We start from the raw sequence: 12,193 nt of genomic DNA, 5'->3' as shown, positions 1-12,193 counted from the left end.
ACACACAAGCTTTGCTGAGCCTATGAGGACCACAGATGGAAATTAGCTATTAGCTATAATCTGGCATATTGCATCTATTCTCTTTGCTGAGATTAATGTTTTTGTATGCATGGTCCGAAGAACGTCTGTTGGTTGATCTGTATAGCCTATAGGCTTCTGCTTGTAATGGATCAGAGTTTATGTTCAAATGAATGGTTTACTGTCGTCCAATACATTTGACCAACAAGAATGTGATCCAAGTGGTTGTGTGATCAGGGGGTTTCATCTGTAATGCTGTTTTGCCAGAATGTCAAGTTATACGAGAGTTATACGGTGCAGGGTTTTCTTCATGGCTATTTGTTCTGTCTGCATTTACATCTTGATGAGCATAACTTAGCATTTATCTTGATTCATATCCTTTGCTTTTTGTTAGAATCTCTTGAGTGCCATCAAATATTAAGGACGTTTCATTAGCAGATCATGCTGTGAGGCTTACGGTCTTGTTAGATTAAAGCATTGATGGATTCCTGTTCATATTCCAGTCCATTGTTCTGCTCAAAGGCTTGTCGCTGTTTGTGATGGCTTCTCCTTGATGACATAATGATCAGTTGTCTGCTTTTAGCGGGAAAAACCTTTAGCAGCAAGGCCTGTGACAGTCATGTTTTGCTGTTAATGGTACGTTATTTTTGATTGGCTACATCTAACAGTTTTTGTCAAACAGGCCCACCCAGTCACAGCCCACGCTGTAGGTGTCTGACTTTACATACAGTAAGTATATCCATCTTTGTGAAAACTTGGTCAAACTGGATGATACATCTGTTTACTGGCTTTTAATGTATTTACTATGTGTCTCTTTAACTCTCTCTGAACCTGACATGTAATACTTTTGAAAGCTTTGGCATTGTTTGGCTTTTATCAGCCATTATCCTTGGGCTAAACACTTAGTATCAGATCAAGATTTAAATGTGTTGTTGATCCCTAACTAAATAAAGATAATATTATTTCATAAATGTCTTAATATTGTTTCCAGCTGCGAGCTTAGTCTTTGAATGTCTGATATCCTGACAGTAAAAAGACTTAATACACGAGAATGTTTCAAATCAAAAGTTGTGGTCTATGCTTATTTGTTTCATCTAGAGAGTAACATATAATTAGTATCAATCTGTTGTTGTGCATACATTAAGTATCTGGAGTCACAATGTGTAAAATATTTTTTTTAAAACAAGTAGGTGGCTAGCTTTACTGTGTCAAAAGTGAAAGACAACAGCTGACAAACATCGTCTGTCCCTACACCCACACGCCAACATCTTAATTGGGTTGTTTGCGTCTGACAATTTCAATCAATCTAAAATTCACGCCCACCACGCAGAGTGACTGGCCTGAAGATGAGAAAGTTGGTGTACAAGCTTTACACAATAATGTATACTACATTGGATGTGTACAACTAAGTGCAACACAAAACATTCCTTCAAGAAAAGTCAAAAAAGCCACCATGCCAGCTCACATAGTGCCTTTGCGTGTGGATTCTCTGAGCAACAACAACTTTCCCTTCAAGTATGGCCAGATAACATGCCTTACAAACTATTTTGGCCAGCCTCATTGTCTAATTGATTTTCAGGTTTGGTACCATATAATTGGTAATTATTTGTTGTTTTCAGCAACATTTACATTCCATTTCCAATTGGTAAATGTTTTCAAAATCGTTGGATCTACTGTTGTTCACAAATACTGGGTAAGATCTGTTCCAATGCATTAAAATTCTTCGGGAAATTGCTCTGCAAAGCAGTGTATTCACAAGGCCTCAGCAGACAGAAACATCTGTCGGTGAAGATAAGACTCCTTATGGGCAATCAAGTGAGCAACAACAAAGAGCAATGACTGTCTGAGGGGCGAGGACTGTGGTTTCATCTTTGCTGTAGATCACCTGCGTCTACTGACAGAGGACAGGGACATCTAGCTGCAGGACACCAGCATACACACAGTGTCCCTTACCACAAGGAACGACGTGTACTTTAGGTGGATATCAAAATCCTGCTGTAAAATATACTGTATAAAAACACCTTTGTTCCTTTTACATTTTTCCTAAAACTTTCCTCAAAAGAGATTCAATTAAGTTGTGATGTTATGGGCTGATAAACAGGGGAACTGGATTTGGATCTTGCTTACGTAACGGCTCGAGACAAACCACGCGATTAGGAACACGCAAACCGAAGTCCGTACTGAAGGGACCAAAGATCTGTGAAACTCGTCTTCTACATGTTTCTTATCTTTGGCTGATAATGAATCCAAAGCTATAAGGTCTTTGGGGACGCAGATAGTGGCGTGAAGACTTCAGTTTATTTGGAGAGAGGAATTTGAGTCATGTCTCTGTCCTGGAGGCTTCGTGTTGGTGATGTGTTGTAATGCCTGAAGGCCTCCTTGTACATCTGATAGCATTGATAGTGCTCTGCCAGTAAATGCTCACTATAACATCAATCCAGGTCCCTTTGGCCCAGTTGCTCTAAACACATTTACTCTTATCGTCACTCAGCGAGCTGGTTATGCTGCTATCCTTACACTCAATGTCGCTCTCTGTATACTTCAGGCTGGCGTGTAGCCTGGTCATAATGTGGGTTAAGGACAGAGAAATAGGGCATATAAAAAGTACATCAATAAAAAGGTCTACATCAAAACACAACGGAGGGGGTTTGTCTAAATTAAGCATGATTTAAGTGGTTAATTACAAAAGTCCTGTACTTGTTATTTTGAATGTAATTCTTCCAACAAATAGGTTCGATTTCATGTGAGATTAAAGTGAAGAGGATTGTTTCTTAAGTGTCCGTGTAATTAGATCTTTGTTTTTAAATGAGAGCAATTTATCAAGTGTAGTTATCCTTGAAATGAAATCAGATGTGGTTGCCTCAGGCTAAATCTAAAGAGAAATGATATGGGAAGCTGATAATAAAATGAGCTGGTCTTGTCGTTGCTGTTAAAATAGTAAGATATTGATACTGACAAACATTTTGGCTTCGAGTGGTTACAGGGGAGACTAACACATTGTTTGTGGGATACTTTACTTTGCAATGGGTGCAAAATCATCCATGAACGCCAAACTCAAGCAGATTAGATCGAATTATGAATCTCTAGTTTGTGTAAAAAATACGTCGAGATTTGTCAACCGACCAAAGAAACCAGGTTATGATTTAAAAAGAACTAGAGACCAGTTTGTGATGGGATCACACAAGACGCAACGACCAATTAGGCCAAAGGTGTAAAAATGGCATTTCCTAGTGGCCTACTTCCAGCGTCCTTGATAAAACCAAACCAATTTTTGATATCGTCATTCAATTCGATCTCAACGAAACACCCGTAATGTTTTGTGCATCTTGCAAGGTTTTGGAGCAGACAGACATAACACTGGGCAAAGTGGTGTGTAGGGGTAGTTCCACTTCAGCAGGTGTCACTAGCATCACATGTTGCCATGTTGACACACAAAGTATAGCCACTTGGCACATGTGAAGGTGGGCTGGAAGATGACTGTCATAGATGGCAAGAGGTTATCATCATTTAAATACGGGATGACAAACAACTCGACTGGAAGTCAATCATTATGAGGCTCTTGTTGGTACACATCACACATGTTAGAAAAGAGAGCTTGTCTGAGAACTTCACATCTTTTAATAATTCCCTCGTCGTGCCAATCTCAGCTTGGAGTGGACTGATTGTCAGTTACAGAAAGTTGCGCAAAAGTTGGAGGGGAGGTTGTTTTAAAGGCAATTTGAGCATTATTAGCACTTCTAACCTAATCAACTCAAAGCCCATCCCTACAGCTTAGTGATGTATTGTTTCTGCACGTGTAGTACAGAGAACTGTTGCTGTGGTGGGGGATTAACTTTTGGATGTTTTTTTGTTCTCTTGAGACAGCACACATTATTAAATTAATCACAGAGAAATGCTAAGAACTTTCGTTTCCAGGTCAGATGTTTTTGGCTGAAGCCATGTTTTCTTGGCTGTCTTCACATACAGTATACCCTTTCGATCCACATCATTCAAACAAGACCTGTCACATGATGTACCATCTGTTCCTCTCAGCTTCAATGGTTTGGACTGTACTTGCTTTTAATGCTACATATAGCAGCCTAGTTTAAACCTGAACTTGTGTTAGGTAAATGTAGAGAATGTAGGGTTACTGAGTGAACGCCTGTAATTATGGGGCCGAGGTAGTGAACAAGCCTTAGTTTGAATGATATTGTTTTTGGGTTTAACTGAATTCTCAAATTAGGGATATATACTGTATATTCTAAACATGCAAAGGAAAAGAAGCAGGTCACCTTGTAAGAAAGTATTTTTTTGTATGTGTTACGATGTGTATGCATTGTTAGATTCGTCATTTCCATCAAACAAAAAAACAAACATTTAGGCCGCTCTAATCAATATTACTATTTTAACAAAGGATCCAATGACTAAATGTATGTAAAAAGTGTCAATATGTCAGTTTTGTGCTAAAGGAAATATCCACTAACAAAGGTTTAATGAAAAACTAAACCAGATGAGATACACTTGATTAGCACCCTCAGCATGGTTGTATGTGACAATTCATTTTAAAAGTCCAATAGTAATACTGGTTACTGTTTTGAGCACGTTGGCTAGTTGTGTAGAGTCTGTAAAGTTTATTTATTTTGCTTCTTTCTTGTTTTTCTGGAAAACTACGCTCATGATAGCTGACGACAGTAGGCTCAAGAGGACATAAAAGAGTTTAGGAGGTGAAGCAAGAGACTGTTGACTAAGTTGGCCTCCCTCTCTCACGCTGAGTCTTGGCATTGCTCCTGTGCTCATATCTCGCCGTAAGCAGGAGGATTTGTTGTCCCCTGCTGAGCCGAACCCCATGCAGGATCTGTCTTGAAGGACCCTATTGTTAACAGTCTGTCTCTGCAGATCTACTGAAGTTTTCCTTTGAGTTAGGTGTAACCATCAAGCTGGAGCATACTGTTTATACTTCTGATTTGAAAGACAGCCAGTGATAGTGATTAAATAAACACACTATGGTAGTGGAACTTTCACAAGCTCAATGATTTGCCGGGATGCATGCTCAATGTATTCTGTGCGTCACGCTTAGCATGTGTCCGCTCTACTGTCCAAGTCCCTTCACAAACTTCCTCTGGGCCGCACAGCCAATCTTCACAGAAGCTAAGGGAAGAGCTGGCTGGCTTTGAAGTGTAAACAGATGGAGCTTTTTCATGCACTTCAAGGAGTTTATGTAAACACATTTATAGTGAAAGCATTTATGGTTGCATTCAGTGATTGCCCCCCCTCTTTGTGTGGATTCTGGTGCATTTGTTGCATGGGGATATCATGAGATTTAGAGTGCCGCTGTTTGTTTTCAGCAAAACTGTATCAGATATAAGTGTCAAGATGAAAGAAAAAGTCAACAAATGAACTAAGCAAACATAGATGGCTTTTTGGATACAGTAGCTGTATATACATGCAGATGTTATCTTATTGCAATCGTAAATGTAGCCTTAACAAATAATTAAATAGTAGCATCTATCCATGTAACAGTGATTAAGATCACAGCCGACTTTTACCATAGCTTGTTTTATGCTATTAATTTGTTTTTTGGGAATTTCATTGGTATGACGCTTTACGAACAGGATATTTTGGACTGCTGATTCGTGATAAAGTCCTTAAAGGTAAACTATTATGCAAAATTCACTTTTCATGTCTCTTCTACATCAACATGTGTCCTCTCTGTGGAAAGAGATTCTGAACGTTTCAGGAAAAAAGATTCTCTCACTTTTTGTCCTGATCCATTTATATAAAAACCTGTCTGACTTTATGATGTCATAACGATTTATGATGTCACTTTATGATGTCATAACGATTTATGATGTCACTTTATGATGTCATAACGATTTTTTGGCTTGTGTAACCTTTGGCCAATAACCCTTTTCCTACGGTTGTATTAAATGTTAATCATGCAATGGGCCGTACAGTAAAATGAATGACTCTGAGATCACTCACTCATAAAACTCTGCTGCCGGGGTCATCTTGTACTTGGAGTAGGACCCGTTGCCAAGGAGGGACCCGTTGACAGCTTTGGGGTCGGTGCAGTTCAGGCTGTTCCAGATGTTTCCACATAACAGCCACGGCAGATCCCTGGTCATGGAGGAGTACAGGTAGTAGAGGGACCAGGCGATGATGACATTGTAGTAGAAGCCAACATACAGGGCTATGATGATCACAGTGTAGCCCACACCTGAGGAACACAGAGGTATTAGTGAGGAGGAACAAAAACATTTCTTACAGTCACAAAGTGCAAGTTCACTTAAAGGTCACCTATTATGCAAAATCCACTTTTTCGTGAATTTTTTCAATTTCTTTTTTCGTCTCCTCTGTGTGAAGAGATTCTGAAAGTTTCAGGAAACAATATTATTTTTGTCCCGATCCATTTATATGAAAACCTGTCGGAAAATTAGCTGATCAGATTTTGGCCACTTTATGATGTCATAACGATTTTTTTGGCAAACACTTCAGAGACATGTTTTGTATATATCTGAGACCTATTATATATTGATAAAAAACAGTATAATAAGGGACCTTTAATGCAAACTGAAGTGGACCACAGGTGCAACATTTAGATGAATTTAGATTTTATAGTCAGCATTCTGAGAATAAAGTAATATTTTATTGTAAACTATTTCTGAGTTCTTGAATGGATTTGGAATTTTTGCTTTTTTTGCTGTTATAAAGAATACAACGTTGCCTACAGTTAATTGTTGTCGGTATACTGAAAAAACTGAAGCATTGGCTTTAATGAAATGTTTTATGTCAACACATTTCACATCACTGTATTAGGTTAGTTGAAAGCAATAATATTAAGTTGAATCAATTTAAACTTAAGAATATTGCTTTCAACTAACCTAATACAGTTATGTGAAATCTGTTGACATAATACATTTCATTAAAGTCAATGCTTCAGTGTTTTCAGTGTATATTGTTGCCATTTTTGCCTTTAATCTGACGCCTTGTGCTCCTTACGACATACAACTGAAGAAAAGGTCGTCTACCGATCAGAGGGTCAGCGGTTCAATCCCAAGCCCCCGCAGTCCACATGTCCTTGGGCAAGATAGTTAACCCCAAATCAAGTATGTAAGTCTCTTAGGATAAAAGTACCGGCTAAAAAACATGTTATATAATGTTTTCAGTCCGATTCATCACCATGAGGTAGGTACACATATCTTTCCCTCAGCAGAGCAGTGAAGGGAACATTCACATCGTAATTCATCAAACTTACTATTCACACATTTTCACTGAGAGCTGCTATTCAACATTTGGCACAAGTAAATGATGGGATGAGTGGTTGTTTTTGTCTCCACTGGAATGTTATATCTTCATGTGAAGACAGAGAAGCCGTTAATCTCGGTGCTGAAGCCAATAAAACATTGAGAGGTGGGTCAATAGTGCAGACTCACACGGGTACTTATCTGACTTATCTGACGTTTTCAACGTGACACTTAAAATAATAACAATCTGTTGTTTAAACCACCACACTTCTAAGAAGAAGTCAGGCTGGTGTGCAGCTGTAAAACGCAGCAAGGTTTGCTTTACTCCTTTCTCAAGTCGACATTTGAAAACAATAGACAGGGGTATAAGGTTGAAAGGGATCATGAACATACAGAGAGGTGAAACGGAGAAAGAGGTGAAGATACAGAGAGATTAGTCACAAGTGACACTTCTGAACCTTTGAGGGTTAAAGGACAAGAACAAAGGGATGAAATAAAAGGGCAAGACACTGAAGAGAAGCAAAGAAAAGGAGGATGACTGCTTTATGCAGCACTGTTTAAGAGGTTAGACAGGCAGGTTCACATGTGTGTTACAGCTCACCTTTAAAGGCAGGGCAAATCTTCCAAACTGTAGCTGCCCCTTCCCTGTTGTACTGGCCCAAGGCAAGCTCCATGTAGAACAATGGCATCCCCGCAATGACCAGGAAAAGAATGTACGGGATCAAAAAGGCACCTGGAAAGAGAAATAATTACATTTCATGCTTACATGTCGTATGTATTTGTATTTAATCGCTCATATGTCTTTTGTTTTGCTTACAGTAAAACACTGATACAGGATAGGTGTATAATGAAGATATAAATGCTATACTAAAGTGGTGGTTTGGGGACTTGACATTGTTGGAAAAAACAACATTTCATGCGAGCAGGAAGGCTTACAGCTATTTTCATGCTGTGCCTCAGTTGACTGTCCACCAACAAGGAAATGACCCCCTGTAATTTAATTGTTCTGGACACTGTCCATCACAAATGACACTTTATCTACACTAATGAATACATTTTGCTGAGGGCCAGTATGATTGACAGGCCAGAGGTGGAGCTAACCCTGTGGGCACAACATGTTGATTTTGGCCATGTGAGAGGACACATATCAGCCCTCTGTTGATGGTGAAACAATACAAGACAATCTTTTATTGATTCAACTATACAGCCTCTTCCTCTCACTGTGGTGCAGCTGCAGTGTTTAGTCATTTAGAAAACAGTGAAAGTTGGCAATCCTCCACACTTATTTTTTAATTGTAGGTAAGAGCAGGAAAAGAAACCTTACAGTGTATTATAAACAGTTTTAGCAAATATGCTGATGATGCTAAATCATTTCATGAATCATCTGACAGTGTGAAACAATACAAAAGAGAGTTTGTTGTATCTACACGAGAGATAGACGATATGGCGATATACCGTATATCGTCAACACAATCTAATAGCGTCTATTATATACTTTTAGTTTCTTCAATGTCCTACAGATACATTACCAGGTCTTTATTTGTAAAGAAATGTTTCCCTTCAAACTTTAATTCATTCACATGGAGTATACAATACGCTTTACTGTTAAGTTCCTATATGAAGACTATTTATTTATCGAATATATAGAAAAACATTATCATTATCTGTTGATATCAGTTGAGAATAATCTACATTGTGATAGATGATTTTGACCATTTCGCCAAACACATGATTTTGTGAATGTCATATTTTCTTTATCATATCTACATCAACACTGTCTTCTTATCTAATAAATATTTCCAATAACTGAAAGTGGTATAACATTAAAGCAACTTTAATGCATCCATCCATTCAACTGCCTGTTTACAGTGTGGGCTGGAGCCGATCCCAGTTTACAAGTTGCAATTTAAAAATAACAACATAGTTAATTTATTAATATTATGATCGTTTTCGTCATATTTTTTAACACTTGAAAGAAACACAGAAACAGAAACACTTCAAAACCACCTGTTACTTTTTCCCGCCTCACTACTGCGCACCTTAGTTTTTAAGGGTGGTTATTTCTTAACCAAAAATCCAGGCACTTGCATTTGTAAGCTGTATTATTTATATGTGTGGATACATTGGGAGTTGTAAAAAAATTAATACAATTAATCTGGCAAGACATCATCCCTTTCAACTCTCTGACTGTTTCTATGTGCACGCCTTGATGAAATGAGGAATTTCCTTCTTCATGTAAGCTATAGTAAATTCACTTCCACATCAATACACTTGGGACTATTAGAAAGTTAATCAAACAAGATTAAAGGAACTAGAGTTGGAACAACAACATACTAAAATACCTTAACTCTGAATCTAAGTCTAAAGAAAATAACAAGTAATTGCAGTGTCAAAACATTTGCATTTTTGAAAGATTTCAAAGTAAAAACTAGAGGTGCTTTGCCACCTGATCCCTAAATAAGAGAACACCAATGAAGAAAAACTCCTATCATTTCACTGGAGGGGCTGATAATAACTTGTGTTACTTCAATGACTTCTTACATGAATCAAAGTTGTATGACCTCTTCGAAATGTTGAAGCATCTCTGCACTCACTGTCCTAACAGATAACAAAAACATGGTGTACTCACCTCCTCCATTCTTGTAGCACAAATACGGAAATCTCCAAACATTGGCCAGGTCCACCGCGAAGCCAATAACCGACAGGAGAAAGTCCATTTTCTTGCCCCAAGTTTCTCGTTCCTCCTCGGTGGCTCCGGGGGGACCTGCGAGGTGGCCAGGGGAGGGGATGATGGAGGAACTGGTGTACTGGACGCCATTCTGGTCCTTCACCAGTATCAGTTCTACCTCCCTTTTCTCCACATTGCACTGCTTCAGCGGGGCCACCGATGAGAGCTTGTGTTCTGGCACAACCTGGATATTCATCTTCTCCCCGGTGCTCTCGCAGCACCCTGCGGGTACTTGCAGAGCTCAGGGTCTGAGTCGATGCGCTTAAGGTCGGAAATCCCGCTGACAGCAGCTGGATAAGCGATAATTCGCCACCCAAACTTGAGTTGATACCCCCGCATACATTTGCTGGAGAAGAGGGAAGAGAAACAGAGTTTGGAGAGGTTTGATGTGTGTGCGTAAAGTTTAAGTACAGAGAGAAATACAGGTGAGGCAAGGGGTTAGGTTACATTATTCATCAAAAAGTAAGACTGTGGTATGAATACATGAAAAGCTTTTGTGGTCTGATGCACAGCAGGTGAAATATACTTCAGAGCTGTTGCCTCTCCATGCGCGCAGAGCATAAAGCGCGCTAAACAGTCAATCAAACAACAACCTACAAAAAAGCATCATAATGAGAAATACAAATCGTTATTTGAATATATCACCGTTGCTAAAGAAAGGCCTGCAGTTGAAAGGATGTCCTCCGTACTTGGTGAATCTAGGGACACTTCTCCATGACCCGATGCTGCTGTTGTCCAGATGCATCTGAAGGAAGACTGCCCATTCTGAAGGAACTATAAGACTCGCCTTCTCCAGCAGGGACGACATAAAAAACCGAGCTTTTAAATCGGTTTCCTATCTCTCTTCCACGTGATATTTTTTAATTGAACCCTTTCTCTCCAGTTTCATGCGGATCTGGTTGGATAGTTTTTTTTTTGTCAGAACTCAAGTTCCCATAAACTTGTGCATCCACTTCAGACTTGCCAGGGCAACAATCATCCGGGACAATAGTGGTATTACCATTAATCCGCGTAAACATAATATGATATTTAATAAATAAATTATTCTTGTTAAAAACACTTTATAAATGATGGACGTGGGCGTCTATTTTAAGAAGAATTTGCCATGTCAAGAGCAGAATAAAAAGACAGATCCTGTCTTTGCTTTTCAGACTGGCACTTGTAGATATATAATTTACCAAGAGACATGAGCATTTTACCTTCAGAATTATCTTAGTGTTTGCATTTCAGGTCCAACTAAACTTTTTGTAATGTTTTCATTTTGACTTTATCTGTTTCTTCTCTGTACTAAACATATTGAATTACGGTTTTCTAAGAAGCCATGAAAGCACTGTGTTCCATGTGTAATTCAATTCTACAGCAGCTTTAGCCAGCGGCAATGATTTTTATTAGATATGGTTGATCAGTTCATCCCATTAAAGTCAATGAATGTCCTCTTTGCTCTCCATTGCTTGTTTTAGAAAACCCTAATAGGGTTGGTTTTGGGCGTTTTGTTTGTGAAGATTGAATAACTGCAGTGATGGTAAAGCAAAGGACCAGGTAACAAGGAAGGATAATGTGTTATTACTGTTGTCTTCTCCTGAATTAGTTATATTCTTTTGCACTTTGTTTTGTATTGCCAGGTATCTGTCAAGAACCACCACGTGTTTTGTGTTAACATCATGATAGTGTTTGATGGGTGGTGTCTTTCTAAACATGTGTGATGGTGTAAAACCGGGTTTTCTTTTCATTTTAAAGTGCAGTAGCATAGTTTGAATTTCCCTTAAAAGTAACTCACAGATGTATACAGATTGAGAGTAAACCATAAAAAGTACCAATAATCATGATGACGTATCAATGAAGAAGAAGTGCAGGACTGCTAAAGGCACACTTTTATCATCATTCACCTGTTACATCCATCATCCTGGATTCCAGCTGCAATTATTGAGACCTCCTTCCTCTTTCTTAAGGTCTGGGTTTGTCCATGTTGACCTGAGGATGAGATGCTAATGAACACACACACACACACACACACACACACACACACACACACACACACACACACACACACACACACATCATAACTTTTTTGTTTTAGATTCGATTGCACTAAGGCTTTATGATATCATTCACAGTAGACATTTGAACATGTAAAATTGCTGATCAACACTTTCATTGAATTTTGGATGATTTAGTCAACTTTGTAACACCTATGGTGTTCCCGGTCAAAGATGACCGCCATAAA

General features: G+C 38.8%; 1 protein-coding gene across 1 annotated transcript in view; it reads right to left on the bottom strand.

The window, feature by feature from the left end:
* The window catches only part of slc6a2 (solute carrier family 6 member 2), a 19,813-nt gene extending 9,064 nt beyond the window's left edge, over nucleotides 1-10,749 (bottom strand). Inside the window, exons 1-4 of the mRNA XM_010776415.1 lie at nucleotides 10,615-10,749; nucleotides 9,871-10,315; nucleotides 7,843-7,974; nucleotides 5,980-6,214 (exon numbers count right to left, since the gene is read on the bottom strand). Coding sequence (XP_010774717.1) covers nucleotides 5,980-6,214; nucleotides 7,843-7,974; nucleotides 9,871-10,165 — 662 coding nt within the window. The 5' untranslated portion in view covers nucleotides 10,166-10,315; nucleotides 10,615-10,749. The remainder of the gene's footprint in view (nucleotides 1-5,979; nucleotides 6,215-7,842; nucleotides 7,975-9,870; nucleotides 10,316-10,614) is intronic.
* Between the last annotated feature and the right edge of the window lie 1,444 nt (nucleotides 10,750-12,193).

This window comes from Notothenia coriiceps, unplaced genomic scaffold (genome assembly GCF_000735185.1).
Source record: "Notothenia coriiceps isolate Sejong01 unplaced genomic scaffold, NC01 NC01_scaffold00016970, whole genome shotgun sequence".
In the NCBI taxonomy this organism is placed as follows: Eukaryota; Metazoa; Chordata; class Actinopteri; order Perciformes; family Nototheniidae; genus Notothenia; species Notothenia coriiceps.
The sequence above is the reverse complement of the archived record's forward strand: the minus strand, read 5'-3'. Positions and strand labels throughout refer to the sequence as shown.